This window comes from Cydia splendana, chromosome 18 (genome assembly GCF_910591565.1).
Source record: "Cydia splendana chromosome 18, ilCydSple1.2, whole genome shotgun sequence".
Lineage (NCBI taxonomy): Eukaryota > Metazoa > Arthropoda > Insecta > Lepidoptera > Tortricidae > Cydia > Cydia splendana.
This window is the reverse complement of record NC_085977.1, coordinates 1919138-1936461: the sequence shown is the minus strand read 5'-3', so window position 1 is coordinate 1936461 and position 17324 is coordinate 1919138. Positions and strand designations below refer to the sequence as shown.

The 17324-nt window shown below is 36.7% G+C and overlaps 2 protein-coding genes across 2 annotated transcripts; one reads left to right on the top strand and one right to left on the bottom strand.

Moving 5' to 3' along the window:
• Positions 1 to 163: 163 nt before the first annotated feature.
• LOC134799297 (26S proteasome regulatory subunit 6A-B) lies at positions 164 to 7757 on the top strand. The gene is made up of 5 exons (XM_063771677.1): positions 164 to 845; positions 1209 to 1404; positions 2247 to 2443; positions 4038 to 4168; positions 7487 to 7757. The coding sequence occupies exons 1-5, from the start codon at positions 291 to 293 to the stop codon at positions 7692 to 7694; spliced, it is 1287 nt and encodes a 428-aa protein (XP_063627747.1). The 5' UTR covers positions 164 to 290; the 3' UTR covers positions 7695 to 7757.
• Positions 7758 to 8862: 1105 nt separating this feature from the next.
• LOC134799359 (kappaPI-actitoxin-Avd3d-like) lies at positions 8863 to 16169 on the bottom strand. The gene is made up of 3 exons (XM_063771769.1): positions 16056 to 16169; positions 14600 to 14660; positions 8863 to 9043 (listed from the first exon to the last, which is right to left on the bottom strand). The coding sequence occupies exons 1-3, from the start codon at positions 16111 to 16113 to the stop codon at positions 8902 to 8904; spliced, it is 261 nt and encodes an 86-aa protein (XP_063627839.1). The 5' UTR covers positions 16114 to 16169; the 3' UTR covers positions 8863 to 8901.
• Positions 16170 to 17324: the final 1155 nt, after the last annotated feature.

Sequence of the window (17324 nt, the reverse complement as noted above, 5' to 3'; positions counted from 1 at the left end):
TTATCGTATTTCTATGTTTAAAATGTCCTAGCATGTAATTTCATGAAATAATGTAAAATAGCTTGATTAACACTAATTTACTTCGGATCCTCTATGCTCCTATTTTGTTTAAACGTCAGTGTTCAGTTTTTGGTAGATATTTTTTTCAATAGTATGGTAACCCTAACTCGAATAATGACAATTCATTTTCCATGTTTGTGACTGAAACCGAAACAAATTAATTTTGTAGTTTTCGCTTCATTATAAACTGATACATTAGCTTTATTTCACTTTTATAATATCACAACAACATGGCCACAACACTTGAAGACAAATCAATCTGGGAAGATGGGGAGGAAGCTCTTAGCGAGGAAGTACTTCGGATGCCAACAGACGAGATTATCAGCCGGACTCGCCTGCTGGACAATGAAATAAAGATCATGAAGAGCGAGGTCATGAGGATATCCCACGAGCTGCAAGCCCAGAACGAAAAAATCAAAGAGAATACGGAAAAAATTAAAGTGAACAAAACGCTGCCTTATTTAGTCTCAAATGTGATTGAACTGCTTGACGTAGATCCTCAAGAAGAGGAAGAGGATGGAGCGGTGGTGGACCTAGATTCGCAGCGTAAAGGAAAGTGTGCAGTCATTAAGACCTCAACGCGTCAGACCTACTTTTTGCCAGTCATCGGGCTGGTTGACGCTGAGAAGCTAAAGCCTGGAGACTTGGTTGGAGTGAATAAGGACTCGTATCTGATCTTGGAGACGCTGCCGGCGGAGTATGACGCTCGTGTGAAGGCTATGGAGGTCGATGAGAGGCCAACTGAACAGTATTCTGATATTGGTGGCTTGGATAAACAGATTCAGGTCAGTACAGTTTCTTATGGTCTTGTTTAGTATTTTGTGTCTAAATAATGTCATGAAATAACAATGACTCAGTGTAGTAATTAAGAATTATTAATTAATTTCCTTTGTCTTTAAAAATTCTGAAGACATCAAGACAAATATTTTCAAATATACTGTAGGTATTGTGTGTAGAAGTAATATTTAGTTGCATTCCTTCCATCCATGCAGTAAACAAAAGTTATTTATTAAGATTTCCATCAAGTAGAGTAAGATTTACTAAATGTTATTATCAGAGTTCCAATTTTACTTCTATGCCAAAAACTTTAAGATTGCCAACTACATGACTGGTGGTCAAATATTTCATATTAAATATTCAACTTCCAGGAGCTGATTGAAGCTGTGGTGCTCCCCATGACCCACAAAGAGAAGTTTGTGAACCTCGGCATTCATCCACCGAAGGGTGTGCTCCTGTACGGGCCCCCTGGAACCGGCAAGACTCTGCTGGCCAGAGCTTGCGCTGCGCAGACCAAGTCTACTTTCCTGAAGCTAGCGGGACCGCAGTTGGTGCAGATGTTTATTGGTATGTTCCTCATTTTATTATACAAAGATAGTTAACCCTTTACCACCTTAAGGGGTTTACATATATTTTCCACATACGGCACTTCAAACATGTGTTCTATTCTCGATAAGTAAGACTGACATTCAATTGTCATTTTTGAACTGTCAGCCTGGTAAAGGGTTAATAAGAATAGCAAGATGTTTTCAGAAAAACATTATATAATTATATGTTATAAATTGAACTGTAAACTATTAATGTCCTTATGGTTTACGGTTCAATTTATAATGGTTAATTGCAATTAAAGTTCGGCCAATACTGCCCTTTAGTTTATATTCAAAAATAGGGTTCATTCTGAAGACTGAAGGCTAAATATAAATAAATAACTAATTAAGTATTTATTTATTATTTATTTGTAATGTATTGTAGTCCAAATTGAAAAGCCGCTCTGGAAGGACTTCTTCTTCGAAGCTTTTGTGTACTTTTGTGACTTAAAGGAGTTATAAGTTAAATTTTGTTTTCTTTAACAATACTCCTAATTGTACACACACCTTATAAAACATAATCATTCTTACCATTACTTACAAATTTGAAATATAAATGATATCTTTTAGAAGAAGTTTCAATGTAGTACAATTCATCTGTATTTTATATATTTTTACAAATTCTACTTATAAGCTTTAGAGCTTTGTTTGTTATGTAAACTTAAGTCAGTGACAAACGCCACATTGCAGGCTAGCATGCACTGGGCCCGTAACAGAGTGGCTTGGACATCACTGGGAAGACCATCCCCCTCACGCCCCTCAGCCATGAGGTTACAACAAGGAAGACAAAGTTTTACTAATAGACTTTAATCATCTTTCCAGGTGACGGCGCAAAGCTCGTGCGCGACGCCTTCGCCCTCGCCAAGGAGAAAGCCCCGGCCATCATCTTCATTGATGAATTGGATGCTATTGGCACAAAGCGTTTTGACTCCGAGAAGGCAGGAGACAGGGAGGTGCAGCGCACCATGTTGGAGCTGCTTAATCAGCTTGATGGATTCAGCTCTACTGCTGATATTAAGGTGAGAGTTATTAGATGGGCTGGGTCTGGGTGATATTGGCACTAAACATAAAGCTCTGAGAAAGCCGGAGCCGACGAATGGTAAAGTGTGCCATTTAATTTAAAACTATTGCATTGTAAGTATATTAAAACCAATTCTTCGAACATTTACTTAGGAGTATGAAAATCGCTCATAGATTATATCAAGATATATTCAAAAGTAATCACATCTTAATGTCGAAAATGATTTGACTTTCCTTGCTGAAACTGCTCAAGCAATATTCGACTTTAAAAGGTGAGTGATGTGTTTAAATATATTTAATATTGAGCCTCATGGGAGTTTAGTATTGCAAATAGCATCCTGAGTAGTTTAAGGTAAGACAAGTGAAATATTGATTATGATTTTTTTTTATGTTTTAGCATGTTAATGTCTCACTGCTAGACAAAGGCCTCTCCCCTTGATCTCCACAGCTTGTGCTTTTTCCGGCCAGTTTCTGTTAACTTGGTGGGTACACTAGCCCACCCGGATGCACGTTAGGGTGGAGCGTCGTTATATGGAAAAAAAAATAAAAATTTGATTATCAATGTGGAACCGGTACCAAAAGTTGCAGTTTGTCATGTAGATTATAGTGATTATATCAAGTTTCAAAATCAAAACTACTTTTAGCCCTCTACTCAGCCACTAAAGAAATTAATAAAGGTAAATTTTTATCAATTATTAAAATATACTATTTCACTAATATGTGTACATTTTATTGAAATTATATAATACTTAATAAGCGTATAATAAGTTATTACTAAAATTTTAGTGCATTTTTCAATTTTTATGAAATAATATAATTTCAAAATTTCATATTAAACAGCAATTTCATGCAAAACAAGGAAAATGCTACAGTGTAAAAAAATTATATGGGTTAGTTTTTTAGACATTCTTGTGTCAAAGTAACGATGTTATTGATTACGAAAAGTATCATTTTACTGCAAAAAAAGGGTTACTTATATGTTTAAATAAGCGTCAAATTTCGCCCTTCGGCGTCGCTTACGCCCTTTTTGGGTCATGTTCAGACGTATATTATGCATATATATACTTATACTAGTATTCTTTTTATTATCTTATCATGTTCAAAATAGTTTTCACGATTCTGTTATGGGTTGTAAACTCCAATTTGTGCACAATATCCGGGTTAAAGGGCATTTTCCATAAAACCCCTATTTACGTGGTTTTACCGAGTCATAAAAATATACGTTATAAACAAAAATAAGCATAGGAATCGAGTATATCTGTAAGAAAAAGATGTTATTAAATGAATAAAACTTGTTATGAAAAAAATTTGCATATTTAAATTAAATTTATTAAAAATATACATATATTGCTATATATAATCGAATAGTAGTGGGCTAAAAGTATATACCAATATTTTTTTTCATTTTTTTTCCCTTAAATAATAAAAAATTAGACATCCTTTTAGAGGGGTTCCATTGCTATATTCAAGAATTTTGGATTTCGCTCCACCCTAATGCACGTGGCAGACGTGACACCCAGTCCCACTTAAGCGGTCTTCTCCCCTACGTCAGCTATGCGTATAGAGTAAATTGAAAAATTTTCTTTATCTCAGGTAATCGCGGCCACGAACAGAGTAGACATCCTGGACCCGGCGCTGCTCCGATCTGGTCGTCTGGACAGGAAGATCGAGTTCCCACACCCCAACGAGGAAGCCAGGGCTAGAATTATGCAGATCCATTCACGGTAAGTCACATGTTTGGTTTTTTTTTATCTAAACCAAACTAAACCTTTGTTGACCAATAAATTGATTTTAGATTAATTAATTAAAAGTAGAGAATTCTGATACAATCGTATGTATGGAAATATATATAACTAAACTAAAATTAATATATGTCAAGTCCTCGTTAACACGAAATTAAATGCCGTTCCCTTTCCTTCAAAACATAAAACTTTTCCTGACTGCCTCAAGTAGAAAAGAGTTACCCAAGCTGCACAAAAGAAAAAAGGTAAGATATTCGGCGCAAACTCACACATACCGACTCATTGTATCTCAATATGATTGTATTTTTATTATATTGCATCTGCAGATTATTAAAAATAAAAGAACTGCTTGAAAATGTACATTCACTAAAAACATACCAGATCATGAATGGTCAGATTTTATCGTGTAAAGTCTTTTTATCTCGGCCTAGTGCCCATAGTACAAGCTTTGTTTAGTTTGAGGCTGTTCATCTTTGTAAGATTGTCCTCTATCCATACTATATATAATAATATTATAAAGGCGAAAGTGTGTCTGTCTGTTACCTCTTCACGTTTAAGCCACTGAACCGATTTAGTTGAAATTTCGTATAGAGATAGTTTGAGTCCTGGGGAAGGATATAGGATAGTTTTTATGTCGGAAATCATCCCTGAAGAGAGTGCAAAGGGGGTTGGAATTGAAAGAGTTAATGAATTGCCTAATAATTGAAGTAAGCAATGCCAGGCGTGGCTCACTCCGCGATTTCGTCGCTTTGCTACAGGTAGCTAAAAGTACATCCGTTCGGCCCCAATTTTGGGGAAAGCCATAAGCCGCGCGTGGCGCTGTCACCACCTACCCATCAAACAAAAATTCCTCCTGTAGTGGCTTAAAATGCCAAAAATAATATTCTTATATGAGCCATATTATCACTAATAAGGGTGCATTTGGGCACAAATTATAAGGACAATTACCTTATATCCCCCTTGAAGTTGCTTTATTGTAAGCTTTCTTAATCTTGTACGTGCTTTATTATGACACGCAACAAGGAAGTCCAACCTATAATGGCAAGGAAAGTGCTCTTAAAAAGCTAATATACTTATACAAATCATATTGAAAGCATTAATAAGGGCAATAGCCCTTATACACGTTTTGTTATCATCAGATTTAAGGGAGTAAAACTCATAACGGCAAAACAGAGGCTCTTAAAAAGTCTTTGGGATTTATAACTGTGCGTTTATGACTCTGCAATAGGTATTTTTTTCTTAGTGGTTTACTTTTTTTGTAACAGTTTGACAATAAATTAACAAGTGTCATCCATTTTGCTGAAATGAAATTGAATTTTTATATATAGAAATATAGATTACCCGAATATTTGCATATTTATTATGAAAACTGTGTGGGAATTTAATTTCATGATAAAATGTGATATGCAGTGTGTTGTATTATCAACGCGCCCTTGTATTTAAGCGTTTTTGTAAAAATGTGGTTAATTATTTTGTCATGTTTTGAGCAAGGCCATTATAAGAGCAAAAGGAATTAGCACATCATCGTCTACAAATACTCTATGAGAGTTAAAACTTTATAATAGCAACAGGTGTTGCTTATGATTCGCCATTTTACATATAGTTAGGGTTCCTTTCTCACAAGTGAAATTCCATGCCTATCTATGTACTCATGTAAATTTTCCATGTCTGCATATTATACAATGGTAGTATTTCGCGGAAGTTGTCAAATTTTTAAAATCAAGAGATCTCAATTTACATAACATGAGATGGCCATGGAACTGGACACATTTTATACAAAGAAAAAGTTATAATTATTGTAGACATCCAACTCATCCAAATTTACCATTACACGTTGTGATTGGTCGTGAATACATAAAAAATTAGCAACAATTGCAACAAGACGACCGGTCTGACCTAGTGGGTAACCCTGCCTGCGAAGCCGATGGTCCTGGGTTCGAATCCCGCTAAGGGCATTTATTTGTGTGAAGAATACATTTATTTGTTTCTGAGTCATGGTTGTTTTCTATGTACATATAAGTATGTTTATATCGTCGCCTAGTACCCATAGTTAGCTATGGGTATGGGTATAAGCTATGCTTAGTTTGGGGCTAGGTCAATCTGTGTAAAATGTCCCATATATATTTATATTTAACTTACTTTCATTTTCTGTCAAAATTGTAAAGAGAAACAAAATACTCATGTTCCATAAAATGATCCTCTACGGAACCACTGCTGATAATTTGGTATCAGATTGTTCTAGATTTTTTTTTTGTCGGATAGGTATCTAATAACATGCTCCTATGAGTAAAAAAGCGTCATAGTTATCTTGTGCATTACCTTTATAAGAATAATTGGCCACATTAAAAGCCTTTACACTGCTTTGAATATTATACAGCTAAAAAGCAATGTAACCAGCCTCTATAAGAACAAAACATTTTGAACCCTTATTGTAGCCATATTAATTGGATTTATTAACGTGTACAAGGCCAAATTATAAGAATAAAAGTATTATTAGCCAAATCTTCTTTTATAAGAATAAAGGTAATATTAGCCAAAACTTCTTATAATGAACCTCTATAAGAACAAAACATTTTGAACCCTTATTGTAGCCATATTAATTGGATTTATTAACGTGTACAAGGCCAAATTATAAGAATAAAAGTAATATTAGCCAAATCTTCTTTTATAAGAATAAAGGTAATATTAGCCAAAACTTCTTATAATGAGCCTCTATAAGAACAAAACATTTTGAACCCTTATTGTAGCCATTTTAATTGGATTTATTAACGTGTACAAGGCCAAATTATAAGAATAAAAGTAATATTAGCCAAATCTTCTTTTATAAGAATAAAGGTAATATTAGCCAAATCTTCTTATAATGAGCCTCTATAAGAACAAAACATTTTGAACCCTTATTGTAGCCATATTAATTGGATTTATTAACGTGTACATGGTCAAATTATAAGAATAAAGGTAATATTAGCCAAATCTTCTTATAATGAGCCGTTAAAAGGTACCTTGACATAATGAATGCTATTTTAAAACAACTATGAGTGTTTAACCCTTATAGATTTAATTTTATAAGGATATTTTGTTTGTTGGGTAGCGGCCATATCTGTGCTGATCGTAACAGACGCGTTTTGTTAGAGAGTGAGTCTTCTGTACCTAGTACTATTATTTATTCTGTGGCAATGCGCGAATTGAATGATTGCTATTAGCATTATCCAGGCGCTATACCTACTTTAGCTGCTGTCGCTAATTCCACGCAGACGAAGTCGCGGGCAAAAGCTAGTATTTATTATACTTGTTTTTTTCCAGTAAAATGAACGTCAGTCCGGACGTGAACTTTGAGGAACTCTCCCGTTCCACGGATGACTTCAACGGCGCGCAGTGCAAGGCGGTGTGCGTGGAGGCCGGCATGATCGCGCTGCGCCGCTCCGCCACCGCCGTCACGCATGAGGACTTCATGGACGCCATCTTGGAGGTGCAGGCCAAGAAGAAGGCGAACCTTAGCTACTATGCTTAGATATTAACAAATGTATACTTAATTAAGATTTTGTGTAATACAATAAAATATAGTTATTGCTTTTTTAGTGTTTTTTTTTTTAAATTTATTTAACATTTTAAATCAGGCAACAAGGCCCATATTACAAATACCTTACAGACTAACATATATATGCATAAATATAAACTTAAAAAACTTAAACTTTTATAGTGTTCCGTACCTCGAAATAAAAATAAAAATGGGGATAGGCTGTATCAGGGACAGCCGCAGTGGTTTACGTGAAACGTGTCGTGGAAAGTTATTGCAAGGGCTGCTTAGGGCCGCTTATAAATTCGTGCGCTTGAATGTAGGGCTTCGCCCGACCCAGTGTTAAAGGCGCCCTGTATGTAAGATCATTTCTGATAATTCGATAATTAGATACTAAAGTTCTTTATTTTTTTAGTATTAGAAAGAACGGTGGAATAAGAAATAAGGTGGTAAAAATTACACAGTTAAAATATTTTATAAATTAATATCAATATCCAAATCAAATATATTAATATCAAAGATGGTACACATCACACACATTATCACATAGCATCTAAAATGTATATGGGTTGTCGACCCAGAATCTATGTTTGTCAAGTTGGCCGCCTTTTCTGATAAAATCGCGTAGATTATAATAATAATTCCGCGAATTTCTCAAATTTAAATTCGTTCTCTATCTCCGTGACTAATTAGGTAATGCTACGAATATTAATTTAGCGCGATTCCCATCGTTGCTACCCGTTCTTAGGCTGGAGTTTCATGAAGTAGCGCGTATGGTCTAACAAACTGATGAAGTTGCGATTTCTGCTCTATCGGATCAAGGCTGGTAAAAATGTTTTCAAAGTTGGTTTAGACGAATGGAACTTTGTATACTCATACTCATACTCATTTATTTATAATATAATTACATATTACACGTCAAAAATGGAAATTAAATTAGATAAATTAAGTTACAATTATTGTTATTATGTTACAATTACATTATTATTACAGTTTTGGTTGGTATACCTAAATAAGTGTGTCAAATATTATTACAATTGTGATATAGAGAATGATAAAAGTATTTTGAAAAAATGTAATATAAATAGTGCTAATATCTTGAATAGTTTTTCTGTATCTCAAAACTTATCGAGTGACCTACGTAAACCTATACACAGACAATTTTATTTTATCTTTGGATTCTCGCGGTTGCCCCCGCTCGTCACCAGTTCTTAGGCTGGAGTTTCATGAAGTAGTGGCAGGCGAACTGGCACTCGTCGCGGCTGTAGAAGCGGTTGCCGTTGCCCCCGCAGCCCGAGTACACGAACGGACGGCACTGGCGGCTCGTTATGTCGAAGAAGAAGCTAAAATGCAAATACAATTTTAGAGGCGAGATTAGGGACAGTTTTGAAAGTTGTGTCATCGTTATGACTACGCATAAAACCTCCCTAAGTGTCGCTGTTTGGAATAGTAAGACCTTAGGGAAAATCCTAAAACTGTTCTTTTCAGAGCAACCGGCACTGTTTGTCGATGTGTAGGTACCTACTATTATTAATTATTTAAATACATTTACACGGCATTACAGCATATGCCAATACACCGCATAATTAAACTAATTAGGTATTACAAATACAATAAATATATATAAAGTAAAATACAGGTAAACATTAAAAGTCAAATGCAAGTGCTGGAAAGCCTTTCATCCATCATCTCACAAAACCTCAGACACTCCCGGCACACATTCGCCCATCTCCACGCAAACAAGTCACACTCTGGTGCTGATGTCAGGATAACGCGCGGAGGAGTGGCAAGTTTCTGTGCGACACTGTGCGCGCCGCCGGCACGGCCAACAGTGGACGCGTTAGCGGCCTCAAACAGACTCGAGGAATATCCGGGACGTACAACCTCACGACTCGAGCTATCAGTTCCGGGCAGTCCGAGTCACCGCGCAGTAGGTATGCGACAAACAGTAGTCAGTAAGATGTTGTTACGTACCTCTAGAGTACTTACTTACCTCTAGAGAATTATATCCAAGGCAGCCTAGTATGAATTTTGTTGGGTACAAAAAAGCGTAATACCCATATCTTTTTTTGTACATAAATCTCAGAAAGGCCTTTTGGATTTTTTGGAGATTATGTTCCCAAGTTCCCACAGATGTTAATGTTAAGGTATATTAGGTATGAAAAATGAAAAAATGAAAAAATGTTTATTTGTTAACACAGAGGGTACAGGTGTAAAGGTTGAAGTCTTCTAGTAAGTATAAAATACTTGTGACAGAAGACTCCGCTCTTCCATAATATCTAGGGCTTAGAACTTAATTAACAAATATAGGTAATATACAATATTGTTATCTAAGAAAAAATAATATAGGTATACGCAACTTATTGATTTAATATTTAGCAGAAACTATGTTGGTATACTATTTAGAATTATGGAATTACAACAGCGCCTGATAAAATAAGTGTAGCAAACATCATTTCCAATATCAGACTGATATTATCTTATAAGATCGTTGGGGCTAAGTTAGTCCACGACTCCACGGTAGGGTGTACCTACGATGCTCATAATGTAGTAGGTATTTATTTAGAATTGACTACAACTTAGCCATAACTTCGCCATTTACTTTAAAATCATACATCAAAGAGTATACTCAGCTGGCATGTTCAAGTTTAAGTTTAGTAACTGTAACTTAATTAAAATAATTAAATTATTAGTATTTGCTACACCCTACTCAGGGTCCATGTGATAGGTACCATAAGAAATATGTAAATACTACCCAAAAATGTACCATGGAAGCAAGAAATTGTAACGGTTTACCGTTATTTCCAATTAAAATTCTACAAAATAAGAAATAAACTTAAACCTAAATATAACTATAAACTACTATAATACACATTTCATACTTATTATCTAAAAAAATATACACAAAAACCTTGAAAACTAATATATACAAAATAAATCTACGAACAAACAGAATTGACGACTGCATTTGCTATTAGGTAAAAGTCTAGGGCTCGCGGTCGTGTCCGGGTTTCGTGTACACGTGTTCGGTACCCGTTTCCGAACTACACGTACACGGTTTTCTGACCCGTTCTACACGTGTAGTCGTGCACACGTGTAATTAAGATCCGTGTATCCGGGTACCCGTGTACCCGTGTACACGGCGAAACGGACCTTAAATACACGCGGGCCTAACCCGTCCTTGGCGTGTAGCGGAGATTGTAGTAATGTATATATGGATGTTCAATGTGATTGATATGTGTTGTACCAATTTAATTTATTTTTCACCTCAGCAGCTCGAACAAGGGTACTTTGCTAACAGTGAGCAAAATGCGATTTTGTTAAAGGAAAATATAACATATTCCGTTCGTGGTAGTTTCAGTCAGAGATGGGCAAAATTCATTTGAATGACGAATTACGAATGAGAATTACCAAATCATTCGCGAATGACGAATAATTTTTTCGAATGATCATTCGTGTTCAATTCATTCGCGAATAATTTATTCAGCGAATAAAATAGCCCACGAATAAATTATTTGCCAATGTTAGCTTACAAAATAACTATTTAGCTGTTTTATATCCCAATAGTAAAAAGAAAATGTTTTCTATCGGTTTATCTGGTTGGTTGATTTGAGGTGTGGAAACTGGGAATACGCCTCATATATTGGCGGTCACGTGGGGCGAGAACAACTGGAAATACACCAATGATGGGGGTATTCCCGTTTGTCCCCTTCGGGAACATTTGGGAAAAGACAAACAATCTTTCCCATTTGTCCCCACTTCATTGAAGCAATGACAAATAGGAACACACCATTAACGGGTGTATTCTTATTGTTCCCCGCCGGGAACAGATGGGAATAGGCGCTGCATATAAAACGTTTCCATTTGTCCCTCATGTATGGCGTAGGTCACGTGGATAGGGGACAAATGGGATTACATCAATAATGCACCCATTATAACCAATAATGGGTGTATGCCCATTTGTCCCCGCGGGGAACATATAGGAAAAGAAGCCGCATATAAATATTTCCCATTTGTTCCCACCTTATTTTTGTAAGGACAAAAGGGAACACACCATTTTCGGATGTATTCCCATTTGTCCCCGCCGGTTACAGAAGTGATAGGATTTGCATATAAATATTTCCCATCTGTACCCTCCTTATTGGTGTCGGGACAAATGGGAACACACCATTTTCGGAAGAATTCCTATTTGTCCACGCCGCGACAGACATTTGAGAAAAGACGCTGCATAGAAATCTTTTGTATCGGCACCAAATGAGAACACCAATATCGGGGACAAATGGGAACACCAAAACTCATATAAAACATTCCCATTTGTCCCCGCCTCATGTATGGCGTAGGTCACGTGAATCGGGGACAAATGGGAATACACCAATAATGCACCCATCATTACCAATAATGGGTGAATTCCCATTTGTCTCCGCGGGGAACATATGTGAAGACCCTGCATAAAAATATTTTCCATTTTTCCCCACCTTATTGGGGTGGGGATAATTGGGAACACAATTTTCGGATGTATTCCCATTTGTCTACGTCAGGAACTGATGGAATAGGTGCTGCATATAAATCGTACCCATTTGTCTCCGCCTCGGGGACAAATGGGAACACCAATATCGGGGACAAATGGGAACACCAAAATTCATATAAAACATTCCCATTTGTCCCCGCCTCATGTATGGTGTAGGTCACCTGAATCGGGTCAAATGGGAATACACCAATAATGCACCCATCATTACCAATAATGTGTGAATTCCCAATTGTCTCCGCGGGGAACATATGTGAAGACCCTGCATAAAAATATTATCCATTTTTCCCCACCTTATTGGGTGGGGATAATTGGGAACACAATTTTCAGATGTATTCCCATTTGTCTACGTCGGGAACTGATGGAATAGGTGCTGCATATAAATCGTACCCATTTGTCTCCGCCTCACGTATGGCGGCGGTCACGTAGGGCAGGAACAAATAGGAATACACCAACAAAGAGTGTATTCCCATTTGTTCCCGCGAGAAACTTATGGGGAAAGACGCTGCATAGAAATCTTTTGAGGTGGGGACAAATGGCAACGCCAATATCGGTGACAAATGGGAACACCAAAATTCATATAAACATTCCCATTTGTCCCCGCCTCGTGCATGGCGTAGGTCACGTGAATTGGAGACAAATGGGAATACACCAATAATGCATCCATTATTGGTGTATTCCCATATTACTAATAATTACCAATAATGGGTGAATTCCCATTTATCTCCGCGGGGAACATATGGGTAAACCCTGCATAATAATATTTTACACAAATATCGGATGTATTCTCACTTGTCCCGGCCGGGAACAAATGGGAATAGGCGCTGCATATAAACAATTCCCATTTGTCCCCACCATGGATGGCGACGGTCAGTTGGGGCCTTTCCCAAAATTTTCCTTGGCTCTAAAATACGCTGCAGTTGCATACCTATTCAGATTTGCCATCTGAGTGTGTATTACAAAAATCCTTCGTGTAATTTATTCGAATAATTCATTTCTTATTCGAAATTCTAAACGAATGGTTTATTCGCGAATAATTTATTCGCGAATATTAATCTCACCATAATTATTTAGATTAAAAATGATTCGAATAATGCCCAACTCTGGTTTCAGTAAGCATAACTATCTACTTTTGTATTAAATAATCATTTAGGTTTATATAACACTTTAAACTCTCGCGTTTTGTACACATATTTAATTACACAAACGGGTCTACCGCGATATAATTTCATTGTTTTTACCTTTAATTCCGACGTTTCAGCTGAGTTGCACCAGCTGTGGTCACGGAAAGACTGACGTCCCAACAAATGGTAACATGGTGGTGGTGGTATTTAGGTTTACTTTAATTATCAAAAAACTACATCAATGAAGAAACTGAAATACCAACAATGAAGTCAACGGTTACTGAGATATTGTTAATTTTAATCTTATGATTATTGAAACAAATTGTACTTACCTACCTATTATTGACATTACAAATCAATCCAGTAAAACTGCAAAGTAGGTAATCGAATCTTCCTAACCTTCCACATATTAAATCGTATGTCTTCATAGCACGAATCTCCGCTACACGAGAGTGAAGGGTCGAACCGGCGGGTAAATAAGATCCGTTATTTCGTGTATCCGTGTACCCGTGTACACGGGTACCCGTGTAAACGTTTCCGAATCCGGGCGGGTTCGTGTAGTTCGGGTTCTTAAGCCCGGCGGGCTTAAGAACACGGGTACCCGTGTCAGCGTGTAACACGTGTATCGGGAGCTCTAGGTAAAACTAGATGCGAATACAAAGGACTACGTCACCCGGCTCGCGATAAGCGATGTGAACCGGCCAGCTAATGAGACACATACGCGTCCGAGAGATTGCTACCACGGCTTTGACAGCGAGAGGTCAAATCGACTAAATTCAAAGATACAATTTTAGTCATGATGTGACAAATTTTTAATATGGTGTAAAATTTATTCTAATATTAAATGTGTTAAGTTCCAGTATTTCCCCAAATAGGGGACCAAGTCTGGGGTTGGAGTCGGAACCTACCAACCTGAATTCGCATGCTCCGCTTCGTTCCGGAAGGTTCCCGTGCTGGATCCGGAACCCTTTTTTTTGAAGACGGCCACCTCCAAGTTCGACGTTCTGCGACGTAGTGCAGGGAAGTGACCCCTATCAAGGACTCGTTTCACCACTGTTAATTGCCAGCTCAGAAAAGATCCACGACCTTGTCTTTCCTTTAGTTTTTTTTATTTTTTTAAAATTATATTTCGTAAAATTTACTCTGGTTAGTTTTCTTTCGTCTCATTTTGCAATCTACCTACTTCATGCGACGCTAAACGTCACAAAATAAATGAATAAATGCCAGTTTAAGAAACATTTAATACTTACCTCCGGATTCTGCCTCTGCAATTGCCAACAACTTTCGGAAGCTCACAATCTGATCCGGCACCTTATGAAAAAATATAATTATTAGGTAGGTAAGTATGGCAGGTAGGTACCTACCTAAGTAGGTGCATGATTGCTAAATACAGGCAGGTATGAGAAATAAATTTTGAATTTTAATTATTGGTTTAATTTAAAACGTAACAAATATAAGAGCTTCGGTAGAGAGTACCATTTTGTACCATTTGGAGTTGAAACTCTATGTCCATGGGGTCCCAGCGCGCATAAGTTGTTCGCAGAAATCGCGATGCGTCTGGTTGACTTAACTGGTGACCGAAGAGCTGACGGCTACCTCGCACAACGTATCAGCATTGCGATACAGCGAGGAGATGCCGCCAGCATCCTTGGTACAATGCCTCAGGGGCCTATTTTAGATTTAAGCTAGTTAATAATTTCGTTTAGTAGTACCACCTGTATATATATTGTATGTAAATAAATTATTTTCCCCATTATTGGTATTTTGATTTGTATATTATGTAAAACAGAAACCTTGTATAAATAAATGTCGTGCGAACAGGTAGATTGTACTTATATAATAAATAATAACCTCCTCAACTTTTTTTGTCACTCGGTCCATGTTCCGTCTCCTGGGTCACTTTCAAATCATTATATCAAATATATGATCTAAATTCATTTGTAAGAAATAAGAATCAACAATTAATGTACCTAAGCCATTTACTAAGCATGTTAGGACAACGAAGTACCTACATTTTTTTAACAAACTGTGTTGTTTATGTCCCCTGGCTTACTACACAGAACAACAATAAATAGTTGATCCAACCATTTACATACTTAGTGCTAGGCTGGAGGGAATGCTTTATCTGACATAAACACGATCGTGCTACCGGTGCTGAGGCATTATTTTACCGCCGTACGCGTTTAAAATACGACTACCTACCTCTACCTACTTAAGGGCAGATAGACTCGGGGCCGATTCTACTATAAATTAACAATTTGTAACGGTGATGGTTTTGACACGACCTTGACAATCGTCTTGGTGATTGGCCGTCATTACATGCTACAAAGTACCAAATTTATAATTAAGTTATTAGGGTCAGGATGAACTAGAATAAAATACACTGGAAATAGGTAATAAATGTTGTGGAACAGTAGTACAGTCAGCAAAGATAATATAAGCTTGGCACCACTGCATACAGCACCTCTGTGTATACACATTTGTATGCAGGGGTGCTAAGCTAATAGTTTTTCTGACTGTACATACTTATTTATTATTCAAAATAGTAAAAAGTCTATCCTCCCAGAAACAACTCAAAATTTGCATCAAATTACTTTAAGTTGCGCTGTAGAGGATGAAATGCAACTTTTAACTTGATTTTACTGCTTTAATTGCTTCACTGAATAAAAAGAGCTGTTTGATCGGTGAAAAAAAGATCGTACTTACCATAGACAAGGCACACCACCATCATCAAAATCAACAACAACGTAATTTTTCGCGCCATTTTGGAGACTAAACGTCAAAGACCGTTTCTCGCGTTTATATTAAATCTTGAGCCCATTAGCATTATCTCGAGCTGATAAGCTGATGCTTTAATTAAGTACATAGGCCCAGACATATTGGATTTTAATAAGTTTTTAATGGAGATAACGTCGTGTTAAATTAATTTTTGGATTTACGTCCTTATCCGACCGACGTATTTGATATTTCCAATGATTTTTACAAGCTTTTTTTAGTTTCACCTCTGTCCCGTTGTCTGTAAACAAATATTGCAAGTAAAATTTGACGCACTTCCCGGTTTCCAATGAAGCCGAAAATTTGCATAGGTACGTAAGTTGGGTGACAGTGCAATATTATGGTACCATCGAGCTGATCTGATGATGGAGACAGTGGCCATAGGAACTCCGAGATAAAATAACGAAAGCTAATTGTGTTTGGGTTTGTTAGAATTGTCTCGATGAGTACTAGAACAGTTACATATTGAAAGAAAAGTACAGTTAGTGATTAAAGCTTGTATCAAAAATTAAGTTTTTTGAAAAAAAGTTTTATTTTTAAAATTGAATTAAATTAAATTTATTCAAGACCAATAAAGGATCAATTTCGTTAGTGACACTTTTCAGTCTTACAACCACTTACAACTAATATTACCTATTATTAGTATTATTCATTTTAATACAGTGGAAACTGGATAAGTGGAATCGCAAGGGACCGGCTGTTTAGTTCCGCTTATCCAGGTTTTCCATTTATCCAGTTTTCCACTTAACCAGGTTCAAATAAAACGTTTTCTCACTTACAGAGGCTCTCGCTAACAGAGTTTGTGGATGCTAGTAATGTCGCTTATAGAGGTCACGTATATATAGTATGGTCAAATAAAAGATCCAGACTTAAATAATACACTAAGATTGAATCTTCTCCTTATCTTTAATTATTCTACAAAGCGTAGACTGTGGCACACTAGACTGGACACTGATATCTTCACGCGACTTCCCACTTTCATAGTCTGTTATAATTTTTAATTTATCCCTAAGAGATTAACACTTGATTTTGCGCTTAGGCATTGCTTATCTAACAGCACGGCACCGCACCACGGCTAAAAGAACAAAACTGAACGATGTGTGATCTCATACAAAATACCATAGTCTAATAAAACATGGTCTTCCATTCCCAGAGTGACACGGGCCTACGTCACAACAACATGGCCGCTATATATAGCGC

Excerpts from the sequence above, each read along its gene's own strand:
- LOC134799359 (XM_063771769.1), bottom strand. The coding sequence starts at position 16,113 with ATGGCGCGAAAAATTACGTTGTTGTTGATTTTGATGATGGTGGTGTGC. Across the intron at positions 14,661-16,055 it reads GGTGGTGTGCCTTGTCTATG|GTGCCGGATCAGATTGTGAG; the intron begins GTAAGTACGATC and ends TTTTTTCATAAG. Across the intron at positions 9,044-14,599 it reads TGCAGAGGCAGAATCCGGAG|CTTCTTCTTCGACATAACGA; the intron begins GTAAGTATTAAA and ends TTTGCATTTTAG.
- LOC134799297 (XM_063771677.1), top strand. The coding sequence starts at position 291 with ATGGCCACAACACTTGAAGACAAATCAATCTGGGAAGATGGGGAGGAA. Across the intron at positions 846-1,208 it reads GCTTGGATAAACAGATTCAG|GAGCTGATTGAAGCTGTGGT; the intron begins GTCAGTACAGTT and ends TTCAACTTCCAG. Across the intron at positions 1,405-2,246 it reads GTTGGTGCAGATGTTTATTG|GTGACGGCGCAAAGCTCGTG; the intron begins GTATGTTCCTCA and ends TCATCTTTCCAG.